Here is a 20403-nt window from a genome sequence, read left to right on the forward strand (position 1 = left end):
TTTTTTCGTTAACATATACCTTTATAAAATAATCAAAGAAATTAGCTAGCGTGTGTTATCATTTGATCTATTATAATACTACTTTCATATTTTATATTTTATATTTTAAATTCACTAATTTATTATAATATAATGTCCTATTTAATCGAATTTATTATAATTATAATATAATGTTCTATATTGTAATTCCATTGAGCAATCGATCGATGGAATTTTACTCATTTATTTTTATTATTTTGACTTCACTAATTTATTATAATATATTATTGTATACTCCCTCCGTCCACGAATTAAAGCCCTACTTGCCCTTAAATTTTTGTCCACCAATTAAAGCCCTATTGTGCTTTTTAGACAATTATACCCTCCCTTACTTTTAAAATTACTACACTTTTACCTATTGGGCCCACTTTACTCTACCATTACTAATGTAATTAGTCTCCCCTAAACTTATTATTATTATTATGGTTGTTGTTGTTGTTGTTATTATTATTGTTATTATTATTATTATTATTGTTATTCTTATTATTATTATTATCCTTATTATTGTTATTGTTGTTGTTGTTGTGTTGTTGTTGTTGTTGTTGTTGTTGTTGTTGTTGTTATTATTATATTATTATTATTCTTATTATATTATTATTATTATTATTATTATTATTGTTATTGTTATTGTTATTGTTTGTTGTTTGTTGTTGTTTGTTGTGTTGTTGTTGTTGTTGTTGTTGTTGTGTGTTATTTATTATTATTATTATTATTATTATTGTTATTGTTATTCTTATTATTATATTATTATTATTTATTATTATTGTTATTATCCTTATATTATATTATTATCCTTATATTATTATTATTATTGTTATTATTATTATTATTATTATTATTATTATTACATCATCCTTATTATTGTATTGTTATTGATTATTATTATCGTATTATTATTATATATTATTATTATTATTATTATTATTATTATTATTATTATTATCGTTATATTTATTAATATGATTTTTGTTAATATTATTCTTATTCTATTATTATTATTACTATTATTATTGTTATTATCCTTATATTATTATTATTATCATTATATTATTATTATCCTTATATTATTATTATTATTATGATTATTATTATTATCCTTATATTATTATTATTATTATTATTATTATTATTATTATTATTATTATTATTATTATTATTATCATCATCATCCTTATTATTGTTATTGTTATTCTTATTATTATTCTTATTATTGTTGTTGTTATTATTATTATTATTATTATTATTATTATTATTATTATTATTATTATTATTATTGTTATTATTATTATCGTTATTATTGTTATTATGATTATTGTTGTTATTATTATTATTATTATTATTATTATTATTGTTATTGTTATTGTTATTGTTATTATTATTATTATTATTATTATTATTGTTTTTGTTATTATTATTCTTATTCTTATTTTTATTATTATTGTTGTTATTGTTATTATTATTATTATTATCCTTATATTATTATTATTATTATTATTATCCTTATTATTATTATTATTATTGTTATTATTATTATTATTGTTATTGTTATTGTTATTGTTATTATTATTCTTATTCTTATTCTTATTATTATTATAGTTGTTATTGTTATTATTATTATTATTATTATTATTATCCTGATATTATTATTATTATTATTATTATTATTATTATCGTTATTATTATTATTATGATTATTGTTGTTATTATTATTATTATTATTATTATTATTATTATTATTATTATCATCGTTATGATTATTATTATTATTATTGTTATTGTTATTATTATTCTTATTCTTATTATTATTATTGTTATTGATATTATTATTATTATCCTTATATTATGATTATTATTATTATTATTATTATTATTATTGTTATTGTTATTGTTATTGTTATTATTATTATTATTATTATTATTGTTTTTGTTATTATTATTCTTATTCTTATTATTATTATTATTATTGTTGTTATTGTTATTATTATTATTATTATCCTTATATTATTATTATTATTATTATTATTATTATCCTTTATTATTATTATTGTTTATTATTATTACTGTTATTGTTATTGTTATTGTTATTATTATTCTTATTCTTATTATTATTATTGTTGTTATTGTTATTATTATTATTATTATTATCCTTATATTATTATTATTATATTATTATCCTTATTATTGTTATTGTTATTCTTATTCTTATTATTATTATTATTATTATTATTATTATTATTATTATTATTATTATTATTATTATTATTATTATTATTATTATTATTATTATTATTATTCTTGTTATTGTTATTATTATTATTATTATTATTATTATTATTATTATCCTTATTATTATTATTATTATTATTAAATAGCTAATGAAAGATTAGTAAAAGTAATCACAATACATAAACACTACCCTTTTAGTCTTTTACACCACATTTTTCAGCTTTCTTAGTTTCCGCGCCGACACTCAAATGGGGCTTTAATTGGTGGACGGAGGGAGTAGTATATTTCTATTGAGTTGTCGATCAATGTGCTCATACAATCATTCACTTTTATTTTTTATTTTTTATTTCTACTTCCCGAATTCGCTATGATTTTTTTGTTAACTTATTCCAAAAATTATATACTTTAAATATGTAGCTGATTATTCATCTATAAATTAATATTAATACAAAATCTACTTTTGCAATTTTTTTTAAAAAAAACTAAAGAGTCCTAAAATGGATTAATCGCATTCTTCTTAATGCCATAATAGTTATTATAATAAAAAATATGCAAATAAAAACAATAAAATTGATATCTTATAAAAATATATAAATATATAATTAATATAAAAAATAAGAAATAAAATATAATAAATAAGAAAATCAAAAACCCCAAATTTATGAGAGTGGAGTTTTTATGTTGATGGAGTTAATTTGATAACGATATGATAATCAAACAAGTTATGCTAGTTAAAACAATGAACATATATATAAAAAAAGTTGCAGCAAATGAATGCGCTTATAGATTGATAGTGCTTCTATCTTAGCTTATATAATCACGATGAATGGTGGAGTTTGATAATAGGATAGTTAAACAATTTGTGGGATTGATTGATATAATTCATAATTGAAGGAAATAAGGTATTTAATTATTATGGAAAGATTATGGGTAATGTTTTCTTTTATAGTTATCATGGATAATTATGTAAAACGTAAATTCAAATAAATAAAATTATTTTTTTAAGGTTTGAAAATATGTAAAATGACCAAAAAGTCCAATTATGTGCGCACATATTATGTGCGTTTAGCAGTACTCTTTTTTTTGCAGTTATTACTTTTATGTTCCTTTTATTTATTTTTTTACGATTAATTATTTATTAAATTCATGAAATATGCTCATAGTTTATTTATTTTCATGAATTCTAATATGTAACACTTATTAAATTGAGGTTTATGGACACTTGTGTGGATTGATAAATTATTAAGCCGTAAAAAGTCTGCTTTCTCTCTCTGGAAACACGCATGCTCTCTCTCTCGTGAGTCAAAGTGGGTGGCCGCCCACCAGCTTCGCGCCGCTGACCGGCGCTGCACCCACGCGCAGTCGGATCCCGGCCACCAGACCTTCTTCACGGTCTGCGAAGGAAGATCCGGCGCGACTTGCAGATCGGCAGCATCGGCGAACGGCAGAACGAGCAGCAGCGGCGACCGGCAGCGCGGCGACTTGCATCCAGCAGCAGCGGTGACCGGCGATCCAGCAGCAGCAGCGACTTGCAGTTATTACTTTTATGTTCCTTTTATTTATTTTTTTACGATTAATTATTTATTAAATTCATGAAATATGCTCATAGTTTATTTATTTTCATGAATTCTAATATGTAACACTAATAACATGAATTTACATTTTGTTATAATTTCCCTAAAACGTAAATGATGCTAATTAAATGCTAAAATTTATACCAATATGGTAATTGGTAAACACCTTCTATTATCAGAGTACACATTTGATGATAAATTATGGTACTTAAATGCTAACAATTACAACTAACACTAACAATTCACATGTGAATTTATCGAGCTGATTGTGAATTTTAGTTTTAGTTGTGAATTCATAAATTTGGTTGTAAATTAAAAAATACTAAATTGTGAATTCATATATCTGATTGTAAATTCAAGAACATTAATCAATTTTATTTTTTTTTCTCAAGTCTTGAAAATCAACTTCTAATCCTCAAAAAAAACATCACCAAATAATCCAGATTATTACTGGATTAAATACAGTGTCTCCACAATCATTATAGTACATTTCATTTTCATTTGAACAGAGAAAGTATGTACCTTATGAGTCGAAAAAAGAAGATTGGGATGAGAGGCGAAGTTGAGGCCATCTATAAGATCGGAAGTCTAATGTTGTGATCCATTTGAGAAATTGAGGGGCAGGAGAGATGAAAATCTCAAATGATAGATCACTATCTAGAAACCATTGGGGTGCAGCACTAATTTCACAGCAGGAGAGATGAAGATCTCAAATTGTAGATCACCTATCTAGAAACCATTTGAATGCGCGCGGCACTAATTTCACAACAGAAAGCGGAACACGCACCAACCACACTAAGGAACATGAGGCTTTGCTACCGATTCTCAAAGAAGTGATGGAATTATCTCGGGGATTCGATATTGCAGGAGAGAGAGAGAAATGATGCTGTAAGGGAGAGAAGGGAGTGGCCAATTTTTTATTTTTTATGTTTTAAACAAAAATTGACCAATTTTTAAAAATTTTATTTAATAATTTAATTTTTAAATTAACTATAAGAAAATGGCAAATTCCATATATTACCTCTATAATTTAAGTATGTTGTACCAATTTATTTCTTTTCCTTGTTGGGTTTTACGGCATAAGTGGGCTTTACCTACATTTTTGGAGCAACAAATAATTCAATAAGTAATTTATTATTGTCTTTTTTTGGAGTAGTAAGGGAATGTATCTGTATTTTCAGTCTACAAAATGTAAAAAAAAAATCCCTAGTCAGACAACACCAAATTATTAAAATCTGAGTCGTCTGCCCTCACCTTTCAACCTCTCTATTTTCAAATAATGCTCATTATTTAATTCTATATGTTAAGACTATGGTTCATATAATATAAATCTTGTATTTGACCTTACATCATTCATCAATATAAAACACAAACATGAATTGATTTTTGTATATCGATATCTGAAAAGATGCCTTGTTATGAAAGGTAGAACATGACTAAATAAACATAAGTTGGTTAAACCGAAAGGCCTAACAACTGTTATCATGGAAGAATGCAGAAAAACATTATCATCCTTTGTGTTGATCTGCTCCCTCTTAATCCGCACAATAAGTGGCGCAAACGACACCATTAACCTTTCCGAAAGCATTAGAGATGACGAAACACTGGTTTCATCAGGTGGGATGTTCGCGCTCGGATTCTTCAGCCCAGGAACCTCTACGAACAGGTACTTGGGCATATGGTACAACCAAATACCAAATCAGACAGTGGTTTGGGTTGCCAACAGAGAAGCTCCACTCACAAATAAAACCGGCGTCTTGACAGTGACGGAGCCTGGAATTTTGTCGCTTCTCAACGAAACTAACAGCTCAATATGGTCCACCAACAGATCACGAAGCGTGCAGAATCCAACCGCACAGTTGCTGGATTCAGGGAATCTTGTGGTGAAGGATGCAGACAATGATGATTACCTATGGCAGAGCTTTGACTATCCATGCGACACGTTTCTCACCGGCATGAGCTTAGGATGGAACTACACGAGCGGGGTGGAGAGCTACATCTCTTCATGGAGGAGTGACAGCGACCCTGCCCCGGGGAGGTACTCAGCCCACCTCGATCCCACTGGATACCCGCAGTTGCTGGTCAAGGAAGGTGATACTATCAAAAACAGGCTGGGGCCATGGAATGGGGTTTCGTTGAGTGGGGCGCCAGATTTAATCAGTAATTCTGTGTATAATATATCGATAGAGATGAGTAATGATGTGGTGAAGTACAGGGTAGACACTCTTGATCCATCAGTTATTTGGAGGACTGTTGTGACAAGCGATGGCATTTCAAGCCGCAGGATTTGGAGCACTCAAGCCCACGTCTGGACTGCTTACACAAGAACAATTACAGATTCTTGCGATATTTACAATTCTTGCGGTCCCAATGGGTATTGCGACGGGAACTCAGTATCGTGTCGATGCCTAGATAGGTTTGAGCCTAGAAATAAACAGAGTTGGGACAGAGCAGAGTGGTGGGGTGGGTGTGTTAGAAGGGCGGATTTGAACTGTTCCGACGATGTGTTTTTGAGTTATTCAAAGATTAAATTGCCAGATGCAAGAAACTCTACAATCAGAGATGAGAACATTTTGCTCCAAGAGTGTGAAGCAGAATGCAAGAGGAACTGTTCTTGCACGGCGTATACGCGGTTGGATATTAGAGGAGAGGGGAGAGGCTGCTTGTTTTACTATGGGGAATTGATTGATATCAGAACTTTGATTACAGGATGGCAGAATCTTTACATCAGATTGGCTTCTTCAGAATCTGCTGCAGGTATCAATTTCATCAACATTTTACCTTGATTATTACCTTAGTTTCATATACATTTTGTGTGGACAGGGGAAGTTTCAGACAATAATGGGAGGAAGAGAGCAATAATCATATCGAGTTTGACATCCATAATGGGATTGATTCTTGTGTGCTTAAGCCTCTATCTGATTATAAAGCGAAAGAGAAAGGAGGCGATTGCGACACACGAAGGTACATGTTTATGGAGAGTGTGCATTTAGGTTGAAGAGTATATCACAATAGATGTATTTGTTAGTGTTCTTACTTGGCTGATTTTTCCACAGCTGTAGAGCCATTTAGTGAAAATCGTGTTAAAGAAGCAGAACTGCCAATCTTCAGCTTCTCAACAATCTTGAAAGCTACCGAACATTTTCCTTCAAAGAACAAGCTCGGTGAAGGTGGATGTGGACCTGTTTACAGGGTATATAATACATACAACTCTTGCGTCAAAATTTGATTTGTTTTATTACGTTCCACATTTGAAAGTTTGGTCTGTAGGGCAAGCTGGAAGACGGACAGGAAATAGCAGTAAAACGTCTCTCAAAAACCTCAACACAAGGAGTTGATGAGCTCAAGAATGAAGTACTGTTGATAGCCAAACTTCAGCATCGCAATCTCGTGAGGACGTTAGGGTTCTGTGCTGAAGGAGAGGAGAGCATGTTGATCTATGAATACATGCCTAATCATAGCCTCGACTTGATTTTATTTGGTCAGTCAAAATTATTCAATATGTTTATTACAATACACCAAAATAAAAGTGTAAACTCTCCAATCTGTTTTAAACAGATCAAACAAAGAGAATGTCACTAGACTGGCGGAAACGGTTCCACATTATCAACGGAATCGCAAAGGGGCTGTTGTATCTTCATCAAGATTCGAGATTAAGAATCATCCACCGCGACCTCAAAGCTAGCAACATACTGCTTGACGCAGACATGAATCCAAAGATATCAGACTTTGGATTAGCGAGGAGTTTTGGAGGGAACGAAACTGAAGCTCGAACGCGCAGAGTTGTGGGAACATAGTAAGAACACTAGTAGTTGTGATGATGTATTTAAATATTCCATTCGTAACACTAATCCTCACTTCATGCGCAGTGGATACATGGCTCCAGAATACGCGGCAGATGGGCTGTTCTCAATCAAATCCGACGTGTTCAGCTTCGGTGTGCTGGTGCTAGAAATTGTGAGCGGGAAGAGGAACAGAGGATTCTTCGTCAAAGATGATAATCTCAACCTTCTTGGACACGTACGTCTCTATCACTCCTATCTTTTTAACAGACATAACAAAGTAGGATGTTTTTGAACAGGCGTGGAGGCATTATAAACAAGGCGACTCCATCAAACTAGTGGATCCAGCTCTAGGCGAGGCGTTTGATGCGGCGCAGGTGGTGCGGTCGATTAATGTGGGGCTGTTGTGCGTGCAGAATTATGTTGAAGATAGGCCAAACATGTCTGCGGTGGTATTTATGCTGGGAAATGAAGTTGCATTACCTCAGGCTAAGCAGCCTGGTTTCATGGCAGAGAGAGATCTTTTAGCTTACCGTAGATATAGTAGCTCGAATGCAACAAATTCACAGAATCAGATTACAATTACAATGGCAGAGGGTAGGTAGATTGGAACAGTCGCAAAAATATCCTTGTGAATTTTCTATAGAAATATATTTCTCGTTTTGTTAGAGTTCAGAAGTTATCGAGATTTATGGGGGTGTATTCGTTCAGGACTTTAATAGATATTTGCAGACTTTTAAAATCTGGGTGTATTCGTTCAAGACTTTTAAAAGTCTATGAAAATTTGGGTGTATTCGTTCAAGACTTTTAAAAGTCTATAAAAATCTGGGTGTATTCGTTCAAGACTTTTAAAAGTCTATAAAAATCTAGGTGTATTCGTTTCAGACTTTTAAAAGTCTATGAAAATCTAAAGGTATTTAAAAATCTATGGACTTTAAAATTGGAATGGCTTTCATTGATTTCGTTCAAAAAATACACATGAACAAATCCGACCACATACCACGAGAATTTGGAATTCTTCAGATTATCCAGCGCTCGCTGGTTCAGCGCCGGCTGGCACTTAGCGGTCGATGCTCACAAAGCCAGCGATGGCTGGGCCCTAGCGACCGCTCGGAGAAGCCAGCGATCGCTGGGGCTAGCGACATCTTTATAAATAGTAGCTTAGTCGTGTTCAGTTTATTTCATCACACAAAATTTGAAGCAAGCTCTAAAAAAACACAAGTTTAGGGTTCTGCATTTGCTATTACCAAGGTTTTCTCTCATAAATCTTGTATCTTCATATTATTTTCTTATTCAATTTTTCTATTGCATAAATCTTGTATCTTTATAAATTGTTAGCAGCTGTATTCTGTTTTTCTATTGCATGTGAGTTGATTCCAGTTTTTGTTGTTTTTCTTTATATTTTCTTATATTCATTGTTATAGTACTATATACGTATATATATTTTGTATAGTAATAATATCATGAGAGATTCTCAACAACAAGATACGAAAAAGAAGACGGTCTATGAACCATGGACTAAGGAACAAAGCGATGTATTGTTAGAAATGTTGGTTGAGTTTGCGAATCGGGGATGGCGTGATAATAGTGGTATCTTTAGCAAAGCAACTGTTGAAGAAAGGATACTTCCTGTTCTTAATGAAAGAATTGGATGTAATAAGACTTATAACCACTACCTAAGCCGTATCAAATGGTTTAAGAATCGTTGGTTAGCTTATTCAACACTCATGAAGTTTAACTCTGGTTTTGGCTATGACAACAATGCTAAAAAGTTCACGGCCTCGGATGAAGTATGGGAGGCGTACTGTCAGGTAAACTTGTTAGCAATTTTTTTTTAATAATGTTATTTAAATAATATAGTTAATTAATAAATTTATTCTTTATTATGTTAGGCTCACCCAAAAGATGCATACTTGTGCTTGGGGAATTGTCCGGATTATTATGAGTTGGGAATTGCTGTTGGGAATGGTGGGGCTGTAGGAAAAAACTCAATTGGATTGGGTAGTGCTACTGATGCTAGGACATTAGGAGTTGATGAAAATAGAGCTCCGCACATAGAAGAATTGAATTATGATGCTGAAAATGAGGCGTTTGTAGGACTAGCTCAAGATGATCCACCATCATTTGGATCCAAATCACCTTTAGTATTCACTGAAGTGCCTGAGGTCTCCACTCAGAAAAGAGCTGCTGCCAAAAGAAGTAGAGCCTAGTTTGACATGAATTCTGGTCATACTGAAAATAGTTCGCATCATGATTTCATGGCAGAAGTTAAAAAAAATAACTAACACTTTTGATGGAGTTAATAGCCTCTTAGAGAAACGAGATACTATGCTAGAGAAAAGACAAAGAGAAAGATCTTATACAACTTGGGATGGTATCAAAGAAATCCCAAATTTGGATGAAGACGTTTGCATCAAAGTATTTGACTTGCTTGATACCAAGACAAAGAAAGATGGATTTTTGAAAATGACTGTTGAGGAACGAGCACGTTGGATAGCTTACAGGATTAGAGGATAGTGATGATTTCAGTCATGTTTTGGAAACTATGTTTTTTTTTTTGGTTTGATCATCTTTTTATAAGTACATTGTTTTGTTAGTGTATGGTTTTCAAACTTTCCTTTGATCATTAATGAATTCGTATTTTTATTTTTGTATTTTAGTAAAATGTCTTTATTATATTTTTTTTTATTATTGTTTTATTGTTTATATGGCAGCATGAATTATGAAGATAAAATTGAAGATGAAATTGAAACAGAAGAGGAGCTTGAACTTTATGAAAAGGTTAAGCTCTTGATGATGGCAACTAAGGCATTAATAATTTTATTAGGAAATGTTATGATGATGCCGCGCACTATTGACAACTCTTTGATGCGACGACCAAAGACTCGGGAATGATACCATTTTGTACGTAATATGCTCGATGGAGATCCAAATAGTTTTCGACAATTGTATAGAATGTATCCGGATGTGTTTATGAAATTATGCTGGATCATTAGAGAGAAAACTCATGTTTCAGATACACGAAACACAACTGTTGAAGAAATGGTGGCAACATTCTTGATCATTGTAGGACACAACGATCGATATGATAATATTCGTCAAAGGTTCGGTCATTCGCATTTTGCTACTAGTCAAAACTTCAATAAAATATTGAAAGCATTGAACACCATAGCACCGGACATGATGGTTAAGCCGACTACAACAATACCGGCTAAAATTCGGAAAAGTACAAGATTTAATCCTTTCTTTAAGGTATGGATCATTTCGATATTATATTATTTAGGTACTTTTAGATTATTGTAGTATGATCTATTGTTTTCATGAAAAAAAATTAATCATCGTAAATATATGAAATTTGTATTAATTAATGCTTTTCGCTGTATATACAACAATGTTTTATTTTATGTTCATTAATATTTTTCGTTTGTAATACCCCGTTCCCACGAGCTAAGTTTAGAATAATTTTGAACTTAAATTTAAAATGATTCACGCCGGATTGAGAAAAAAAAAAGAATTTATTTAATTCCAACAAAAATGATTTACGAAAGCATTTGTAAATTTTCAAGTTATTTAAATTTTATTTTGTGCATTGCATATTAATTAATTACGAGTGATTCCTCTGGCGAGTGATTCCTCTGCCGAGTGATTGCTCTGGCGAGTGATTCCTCTGCCGAGTGATTCATCTGGCGAGTAATTCCTCTGCCGAGTGATTTCTCTGCCGAGTGATTCATCTGGCGAGTGATTCCTCTGCCGAGTGATTCCTCTGGCGAAGTAATTCCTCTGCCGAGTGATTCCTCTGGCGAGAGTGATTCCTCTGGCGAGGGTGATTCCTCTGGCGAGAGTGATTTCTCTAGCGAGGGTGATTCCTCTGGCGAGGGTGATTCCTCTGACGAGGGTGATTCCTCTGACGAGAGTGATTCCTCTGGCGAGGGTGATTTCTCTGACGAGTGTGACTCCTCACCATTCCTCTGCTCTGGTGCGGAACTAACTTTAGAGAGAGAGGAAGCAAGTGGATAAACATAGTTAACGGATAAGATATTTTATGCAAGTGGATAATTAAGCATGTGTTATTTATCCAATACTTGATGGCTAAGTAAATAGGGTTAAATAAAACAACGCCTTTCTCTTGCTTCCCTCATAACAGACATCTCTTTCCTCTCTCTTCTCTCTCTCCTCTCTCGACTGTCATCACCCAACACCATTGATGAGATTACTCCACCCTTCTCGGCACATTCATTATCCATTCTGTAAGAAGTTAAACCATCAACTCCTCATTCAAGCAACAACAAGAACGAATCTCAACTGAAACCTCTTAAGGTTCCCTCTTGAGCCCTTATCTCATTTACTCAACTGTAAATTCAAGCATATCAATGGTGTCATTCCAGTAAACCAACATACCAGTATAAGTTTTTGCAAGAAAGAGGATCTAGAGAACTAGAGTAGAATGCAGCAATTGCGTGGGGGCATGGTATATGATGTGTGTGATTTAGTTGTCTAGATTATGCTTTTTATCGTATGATTTTTCTTTGATATTACCCAAGTTGTTGGCATTTGGCGCAGGAATTAGATGGATTAGTGATGCATGCTAGTAGATATCAAGAGATAGTGAAAGTCGAATTTTTGATGAAGAAAGCGTTGATTTATGAAGGAGTTTAGAGACTGGACTTGAAAACAATTGTTTTAATTTTAATTATGTCCAAAACTCATGTTTTTAATTACTTTGGGTTTTTTGTTTTGATCAAGGCCGAAAGCCCCCATGTTGGGCAATGGGGCGGCACTTTAGGGATTGATTCCTTTAACCTTTAGTTTTGATCCCCAACTTAGCCGCCATATTAGAGTTATATATTAGGGAGAGTTAGATTTTTAATTTGGTCAACTTTTGGAGACACACGTTTTACTACTTAGTTTAATTAGGTTTATTTTAGTCTTGCAACACACATTTGATTAGCTTTAGAAATTATTTTGTTACTTTGTTTTTTTTACTTTTGGAGTTGGCGGCTACCTTGAAGATTAGTGCAGGAGAGAGGAGACGATTTCTTTTGGGTTTTAATTATGGTGATTTCTTTCAATTTCAATTCTAGTTTATTATTTTGTTTTATGTTTGATTTTATTTACTTAATTGTTCCAGATTTAATTATGAATAGCTAAATCTTTAATTCGACGAGAATAATGAAGTATTAATTTAATAATCTGTGAGACCTAATTGAGCATAAAATTGGTTCCTGTTGATTTCGATTTGTTCCTTGTGTTTAAAGATAGTTCTGATTTAATTTAAGCTTGATCAACTTAGGTTAAATTGGATTACAGTCAATTGGTTCCCCCAATCCGTAATTGTTGGAATAGGGCTGATTAGTGATAAAGCTACCATGTTCGTAGTAGGAATAAATTGGTGGATGAATTATTACTAGCGTATCTAGGATAATTTATCTAAACTGGGTTCCTTCATCTTAATGCTATTAGAATATTAAATCTAGGTCTGGCGTCTCCAGCTAGGTTATATTTTAATAAGGGAAATAGGCAGGCCTGGCGTCTCCAGCTGTTTATCGACACAGTAAGTAGGAATTGGGGTACGTCCGTTGCGTTTCACGGTATCCTATAACTAGTTGGTTGATAGGGATTAATTTATCTTTGCGTCGATGAACAGAGTCATTAAATTAATATGGATTTATTCGAGCCGAGTTACTTTTCTTTGATTATTTTCTAGTGTTATTTTATTTGATTTAATTTGGTTTCTTAGTTAATTAATATTTCTCTCAATTTAAGGCGTGGTGGATACACCAATTTTAGATCTTTAGGAAATTGATTGCAATTACTCGTTCTTTGTGGTTCGACCCTGCTTGCTACTAACTATACTAATTCTTAGCTATTGCATGAATTATTTGGTGGAATACGACGTCCACCAAATTGGCGCCGTTGCCGGGGAAACGGTGTTAAATTAATTTCTTTTTTCCTATTGATTTTATTTTATTTTATTTTTTCTGTTGTTTTTTTAGCGGATTTAAAAAAAATCCAGGTTGAGAAAAGAGGTAAGGCGAGGAAGTTGCGAAAACTGTCTGAATCGAAAAATTGTTCTGTTTGCCCAAACAGAACCGTTTCTCAAAGCTGAACTCAGTGCCTCCACTGTTGAAGAGGATCTGTTTGCCCAAACGGATCCTAACACAGAGGCAGAGACAGAAATCGAAGTGGATCCTGAATCTATTTTCATGACTGTGATTGATCCTTTGGTTGATGATTTTGTTGAGAATTTCAGGGAAGAGGAGCTCGAGCAAGTTATTTTTAGTGTGCTGAATGATGAGGATGTCAAAACGGAGGAGAATGATGCTATTCGAGAGATTATCATGCAGCTGTACTCCACGGATGAAATTCTAATTCGGCACCTATCGAGCATGATGCCCAAATCGACCAGCTCAGAATCGATTATGCCATCTGTTGTGAAGCCATCGAAGGTAGACTCGAAAGAGGTAGGGTTTGGGTGTCATTTTGAAGATTCTGGAGAAGTTGGGGTCAAATTGGACACTATGCTAAATGTGGTCGAGTCAACTGCAATTCTGAGATTTGCTGGAGGGTTTGACCTAGTCAAAATTCCCCTCATCGTTTCCCTCTCAATTCCACCTCCTTCAAAACCCACTCCAGGCATCTCCACTCACGTATCTCCGCCTGAAACACCACCACTGCCGCGACCTACTCCAGAACCGCCGCCGCAGCCACATACCTCCAGCCTCTATCTCCAACCTGCACCCGCCGCAGCTCTCCAATTCCACAATCCAACACCTCCCCGTTCCGGCCATCATATCTTTTCGTCTGCATCTGGAAATCACCACCGCCAACCTCCATTACCGCCCTCCATCTCCACTCACATCTCTCCGCCTGAAACACCACCGACGTCGCGACCCCCTCCAGAACCGCCGCCCTCCGCCCTCTGCCGGCATCTCCACAAGGCAGCGTGCACGGTGATATCCTTCTCTTGTGTTTGATTTTTTCTTTTTGTTTATCTTTGTCTTGTTTATTATCTTGTGTTTTTGTTAGTTTTTTGTGTGCTTCCCTTTTTTATGCTTTTTCTTGTTTGCTTGAGGGCAAGCAACGTCTAAGTGTGAGGAGGGGGATATGTCTTTGTTTTTGTGTGTCTATGTTGAGTTGTTATTTTCTTGCATGTTAGCCAAGTGAGTGTTAGTTTGTTAGTTTTGTGTACGCATGCTGCCAAGTTGCACTTTGTGATGAAGTAGATGACTTGATACTTTTGGAATCGAAGAATTGTGATTTTATGGATGAATCTTTATTAGATGAAAATTGGGATGACGAAGAAAGGCAATAAGTGAGTAAAAACCACACATAAGTGAGAATATTTGAGCTTAATAGAGTAGAGCACTCTCTACTATATTTCTTCTTTGAGTGATTTGATATTCATGAGGTCGTGATATTAAGTGTGTCATATGTGACAAATGATAGAAGGCACTAGGAAAGCCCATTTGGCCTGCGTTTCATTGCCTACCCATACATTAACCCCTAGTGAGCCATTTTTGAAGCCTTGGCCATTTTTTTTCTTACTAGTCACTAAATATTTAGCCAAGACCTGTTTTGGACTCTCTCTTTGACCTAGTGATGCATGTCTAATTTTGAATTTCATTCCATTAATTACTAGAGAAAATTAAGTTGTGGTTACATGTGTCGTTTGCCCAAACTGTTGTCTTGTATAAAATGATAAGGATCTGTGATCCGTTTGGCCAAACAACGGCATTGAGCAGATCAATTTTTTGGGATGGGAGCAGTTTTGGGAGACGATTTGTGGGGATATTTTTGTAGATGATGATTGCATGTTGATTGGGGATATAGAAAAAAAGAAGGGTGCTGCTGTTTAAAAAAAATGAAAAAAAATTAAAAAAAAAAGAAAAAAAGAAAAAAAAAGAAAAGGAAAACAAAATCGAAAAAAGAAAAGAAAAGAGAAAAAAAAACACAAACAAAAATGTTGCACCAATTTGAGTTGAGCATGTAGTATCATTATTATTGTTGGAGTTTTCCCCAAGATTAGTTGGTTGCTTTCTTTCTCTATGAACTTGAAATTGTGGATGATGATTTGGATTAGATGTGCACACTTTGATCTTCATTGCTTGAGCCTAGGAACCCCTTTAGATCCTTCCAATCTTATGAATGGTCCCTAGCCCCATTACGCCAATTGAACAAAGTCCTTTTTTAGTCACTATTTGACCGCGGTATATCTTGACTGAGTGGATCTTTTCTTGTGTGTGTGAATGTCCCCAATTGCAATTTGAGCGAATGAGTGAAGTCGTGAGCTGTACTTGTTATTGCCTGATTTTGACTAATTTGATGATAGAGATGCATTCTTGAGATTCTAAATTTTTCATTTTGAAGGTTGAGAGTTATTTATGAATTACTTAGTTTATCTTGGCAGTATAAGTTACAAGCTAGCAGTTAGCATTTACTTGGCTGTTGTGTTTTCGTGTCTCACTTCTTATCTTACATATTTCTTTTTCCTTTCCGTGTGTTTGTGTGTTGAGTCGGGGGGAAAGTCGTGTCTAGATAATTGTTTCCACTATTGAGTTTTTTCTTCACTTCATACTTGAGGGCAAGTATGATTCAAGTGTGAGGAGAGTATACCACTTAATTCCCACATTTGACATGTACATTTCTTAGTGTCTACAAACACTATGTGTTTGTTTTCTCCATCAGTTACTTCATAACCATTGTCCCCATTCCATAGGACATTACACTCCATCGACTCTTGCTTGTTTGAATCAAATAATTTGAGAGCATTCGGACACCATTCAGTTTTCCAAGTATTTACCACTGACTTCCTATCCCTTATCCTAGACATAACAATCATCCTAATATCTTCTAGTATAGATATGATTGGCTTATGCCTAGCATCTGAAATACTTGAATTAAATGACTCACTGATGTTGTTGTCCACCATGTATGTGGAACATCTAGAGCTTTGAAAAGCTCTACACCAGTGCTCACTTGGGTATTGAAGAAGGTCAGTAGTTGCCTTCTTGTTGATGGCTGAAAGCTTGGCCATGTTCATTTTGAATTCCATTGGATAAGAACTCCATGCTGCAGTCCAAAACCTTTTCTTGAATTCTTCACCCCTCCATTTCTTGCTCCAATTGGCATAAATATGCCTTGCACACCACCTGTGTTCAGCTTGAGGTGTGACTTCCTTCACTGCCTCCATCAAACCCTATGCAAAAATAGGCAGACATTAATAGATATTAGGCAGATATTAATAGCTAATAAGTAAGCAATTTGAAGTTGCTTACCTTTTGCATATCTGACATTACTGTGACTTGACCACCCTCTTCTAGATTCAGCTCCTTCTTCAACCACATCATAAACCATCTCCAGTTGTTCTTGTTTTCTTTATTAACCACTGCCCAAGCAATGGGAACTATGCCATCATTCCCATCCTTCCCCACAGCAGTCAAGAGGCATCCAAATGTTTTTCCCTTTAAGTGACAACCATCTAGAGATATTAGGGGCCTACATCCACCTAGCCAGTTCTGCCTACATGGTTCTAACATCACAAAGATTCTCTTAAATACCTTCATTCCACTCTGAAGCTGCTCACTAGAAAGCTGAAATTCCATCTTACTTCCAGGCATCGAAGTTTTAATTATCTCACAATAGGCAGACAACCTATTGAATTTATCCTTGTAACTGCCATCTAACTTACAAATGATCTCCTTTTTTGCTCTCTTACACTTGTGCAAGCTTACATGTAATTTCAATGTTCTTTGACATGGCCTTGCATGTCCTTAGAAGTGAACTTGGGGTTCCTATATACTGTCTCCTTAAAGTACTTAGCCAAATAAGATTAGCTAGCACCATGGACTTCCCTTTGCTTAATACAAGTGTGGTCAGCAACAAGGGTTTTCACAGCTAGACCACCAACATCCCCATCCTTAGAAACATGCATCACAAATGGACATTCTTTCTCATTGACACAGATTACTCTAATTCTAGTTTTTTCATTCTTCAAAAACTTCAATTTGTAACCAAACTTGACAGAATAAGCATTAATGGCTTCCATAGCCTCCTTTGCCCCTGCAAAGGTCATTCCCAACTCAAAGCCACCCTCTTCACCCCCTGAAACAGATCCCACAAGTTGCTCTATAATTTTCTCATCATCATCACTCTCCTCTGCCTCTTCACTATATATGCTAGAGTTGTCATCACTCTCATCTGCCTCACCACCCTCATTTTCAACTCCCTTGTTTCTCCCTATGTCTGTCTCTGCACCATCATTTTGAGGTTGCTCACCACCCTCATTTTGAACTCCTTCCACAATCCCTATGTCTGTCACCCAACTAACATTCAAGTCAATATCATCAATACCATTTGCATTCACACTTTCATCTACCCCATCACCACCTTTGCCCTCATTCAAATCATTTTTTTGCATCCTCTGCCCCATGCCCTCTGCCCTCAAACTTTCATCTACCCCATCACCATCTCTGCCCTCATTCAAATCATTTGTTTCCACCCTCTGCCCCATGCCCACTGCCCTTTCAGTTTTATTTACCCCATCTTCAGATCCCACAACTCCCTCATCCTCCATATGAATCTCAACCTCATGTTTCTCCTCTAATATTTGATGATCATTATCTTCTACAAACATCTCTAAAGGTACAAAAGTAGGCATAGGGTCACGCTCATGATCTGCAAAGAACTGAATCTCTCATTCGCTAACTAATTCTAGATAGTTAATTACTTTTTTACACTGGATAGGATCTCTAAGGGGAACTAGGCCCTTCTCTATGGTGTAGTCAGAATCCAATGCATAGACTAATTTAGGTTTTGAACCATAATATTCCTCAAATTTAGCTATTATTCGTTCTAAAGTCATGTTTTTCATTGTGTCTTTTACTTCTTCATGATTAAAACCATTATAAAACAATTCACCATTTTCTTCCCTTCGATCCCATAAACCCCACCAATTGAAAATAAATGTAACCAAAGTATCCGACATGCTGCACAAATAACACAAACAACTTAGGGGGCTACATTCATGCTTCATCTTAAAAAAATTCGAAGAAAAAAAAAATCAAAAATCATATTACTCCATCGCCCTTGCATGCTCTGAAAAAAGGTATTCAACGATTGGATTTTAGCCGTAACTTACCTATTTCGTGTTTAGCGTCTTCGTATGATCGATTGCTGTCAACAAATGGGGTGGAAATCACCTTCTCCTTCTTTTCTGCCGCTTGAAGTTTTCGAATGTGAAGAACAGTTTCGAATGTGAAGAAAACTCTTCACATTTTGCCTTCATATCTAAACGCGCGCATTTCGTTGGTGTGGGCCCGTCTCGGATTAAAAAAAAAAAAAAAAAAAAAAAAAAAAAAAAAAAAAAAACAAAAACAAATTTTCAACGACGTCAGCCCACCGTTAGCACGTGGGTTTATTTGCATATTTTTCATGTACTATAGGGGAGGTATTTGCACCAAAATCGAGTGTGGGGGGCTAAACACTCTAGAGGGGGGGTCTACTTTAGGGACTAATCTGCACATTTACCCTCTTTTTCTTGACAAATCCATCAGAATCTATGGATTGTTAAAATTCATGAAATGTTGAATACCACCTGATATTAAAAGACTTTAAAAAGTCTGGTTTGAATACCTCTGGATTTTAAAAGACTTAAAAAAATCTGGATTGAATATCTCTGGATTTTAAAGGACTTTTAAAAGTCTGAATTGAATACACCCAAACTTTCGAAATCCTTTAAAATCATAAAGAATCTCAATCCAATACACCCCTAAGAAAATTCAAAAACTTCTGTGATTTCTTTTTCACCCCTACGTCTCTCCCATTCTAGTTACTATATTCTCTGTTACGAAAATAAAGTCAAACGTAGAAGAAAATGAGAATGTCAAGAGTTTAACCAATTCATTTATGTTCACAAAGTCGGCCATTCTGTACTCGTTAAGCCTTTGGATTTTCGGTCCTATTATTTTCTTGTGATCATATTGATACCGCTTTTACATCAATATTATGGAGCAGTTACATGGAAGAAGACAAACGCTAGCTTTTTCCACCTTCTAAACATAATGGGCATCTCAACCCCACTTTTTGGTGGAAACGCATGATATTGTTGGAAAATTGATTTTAAAAAGATGATATTTTGAGTCATGATATATTTAATTTTGTAGAATTAATTAGCAAAAAATTCACCTCGAAATGATCATGATATACTTATTTACTCAAAATTAATTTTTGGTGTGCAAAAAATAATTAAAATTGATTAATTAAAATGTGAAAATATGGGATAAAGTCATAAACATTAAAGATGACCTAATGCTCATCTCACATTATTAAATTAACATTAATTAATTCTATATATAAGTTTTATATTGAAACAGGTAATAATTATGTACATAACTAACATAAGTGATGAATTGTACAACGACACATGTATGCACCGCCGCGGCCACCCGCCCAACCCCGGCCTCATGCGCTGTTCCGAGTCTGTGAATTTATATCTTGACAATTGGTCTTTGATTGGCGTTAGTTCAATTTGTTTATTTTTAGTTCGGCTTTATATATAATTTAAGTGTGTTGTACCAATTAATTTCTTTTCCTGATTGGGTTTTATGGCGTAAATGGGCTTTACCTAGTTTTATACTCCCTTTTTTGGAGCAACAAATAATTCAGTAAGTAATTTATTATTCTCTTTTTTGGAGTAGTAAACTAGTAATGGAATGTATATGTAGTTTGAGTGTGTATAACTATAACTAGTGTGGTAAAAAATTCTATAAAAGGTCAAAAAAAAA

The 20403-nt window shown here is 34.0% G+C and overlaps 3 protein-coding genes across 3 annotated transcripts in view; 1 reads left to right on the forward strand and 2 right to left on the reverse strand.

Annotated features, from left to right (window-relative positions):
• LOC131012154 (endoplasmic reticulum oxidoreductin-1-like) overlaps positions 1-20403 on the reverse strand; it is a 606214-nt gene that overhangs the window by 129513 nt on the left and 456298 nt on the right. The gene's annotated exons all lie outside the window — the stretch shown is intronic.
• Positions 5232-8365, forward strand: LOC131012150 (G-type lectin S-receptor-like serine/threonine-protein kinase At4g27290). Its single transcript, XM_057940069.1, has 7 exons — positions 5232-6596; positions 6663-6803; positions 6896-7032; positions 7110-7320; positions 7398-7635; positions 7709-7859; positions 7921-8365. The coding sequence occupies exons 1-7, from the start codon at positions 5324-5326 to the stop codon at positions 8224-8226; spliced, it is 2457 nt and encodes an 818-aa protein (XP_057796052.1). The 5' UTR covers positions 5232-5323; the 3' UTR covers positions 8227-8365.
• On the reverse strand, positions 16191-17238 carry LOC131008359 (uncharacterized). Its single transcript, XM_057935242.1, has 2 exons — positions 16897-17238; positions 16191-16817 (listed from the first exon to the last, which is right to left on the reverse strand). The coding sequence occupies exons 1-2, from the start codon at positions 17236-17238 to the stop codon at positions 16191-16193; spliced, it is 969 nt and encodes a 322-aa protein (XP_057791225.1).

This window comes from Salvia miltiorrhiza, chromosome 2 (assembly GCF_028751815.1).
Source record: "Salvia miltiorrhiza cultivar Shanhuang (shh) chromosome 2, IMPLAD_Smil_shh, whole genome shotgun sequence".
Classification (NCBI taxonomy): domain Eukaryota; kingdom Viridiplantae; phylum Streptophyta; class Magnoliopsida; order Lamiales; family Lamiaceae; genus Salvia; species Salvia miltiorrhiza.

Bases quoted from the DNA above. Each gene is read 5' to 3' on its own strand.
- LOC131012150 (XM_057940069.1), top strand. From the start codon at position 5,324: ATGGAAGAATGCAGAAAAACATTATCATCCTTTGTGTTGATCTGCTCC. The intron at 6,597-6,662 runs GTATCAATTTCA...TTGTGTGGACAG, and splicing joins TTCTTCAGAATCTGCTGCAG to GGGAAGTTTCAGACAATAAT. The intron at 7,033-7,109 runs GTATATAATACA...TTTGGTCTGTAG, and splicing joins GATGTGGACCTGTTTACAGG to GGCAAGCTGGAAGACGGACA.
- LOC131008359 (XM_057935242.1), bottom strand. From the start codon at position 17,238: ATGCCTGGAAGTAAGATGGAATTTCAGCTTTCTAGTGAGCAGCTTCAG. The intron at 16,818-16,896 runs GTAAGCAACTTC...ATTTTTGCATAG, and splicing joins TAATGTCAGATATGCAAAAG to GGTTTGATGGAGGCAGTGAA.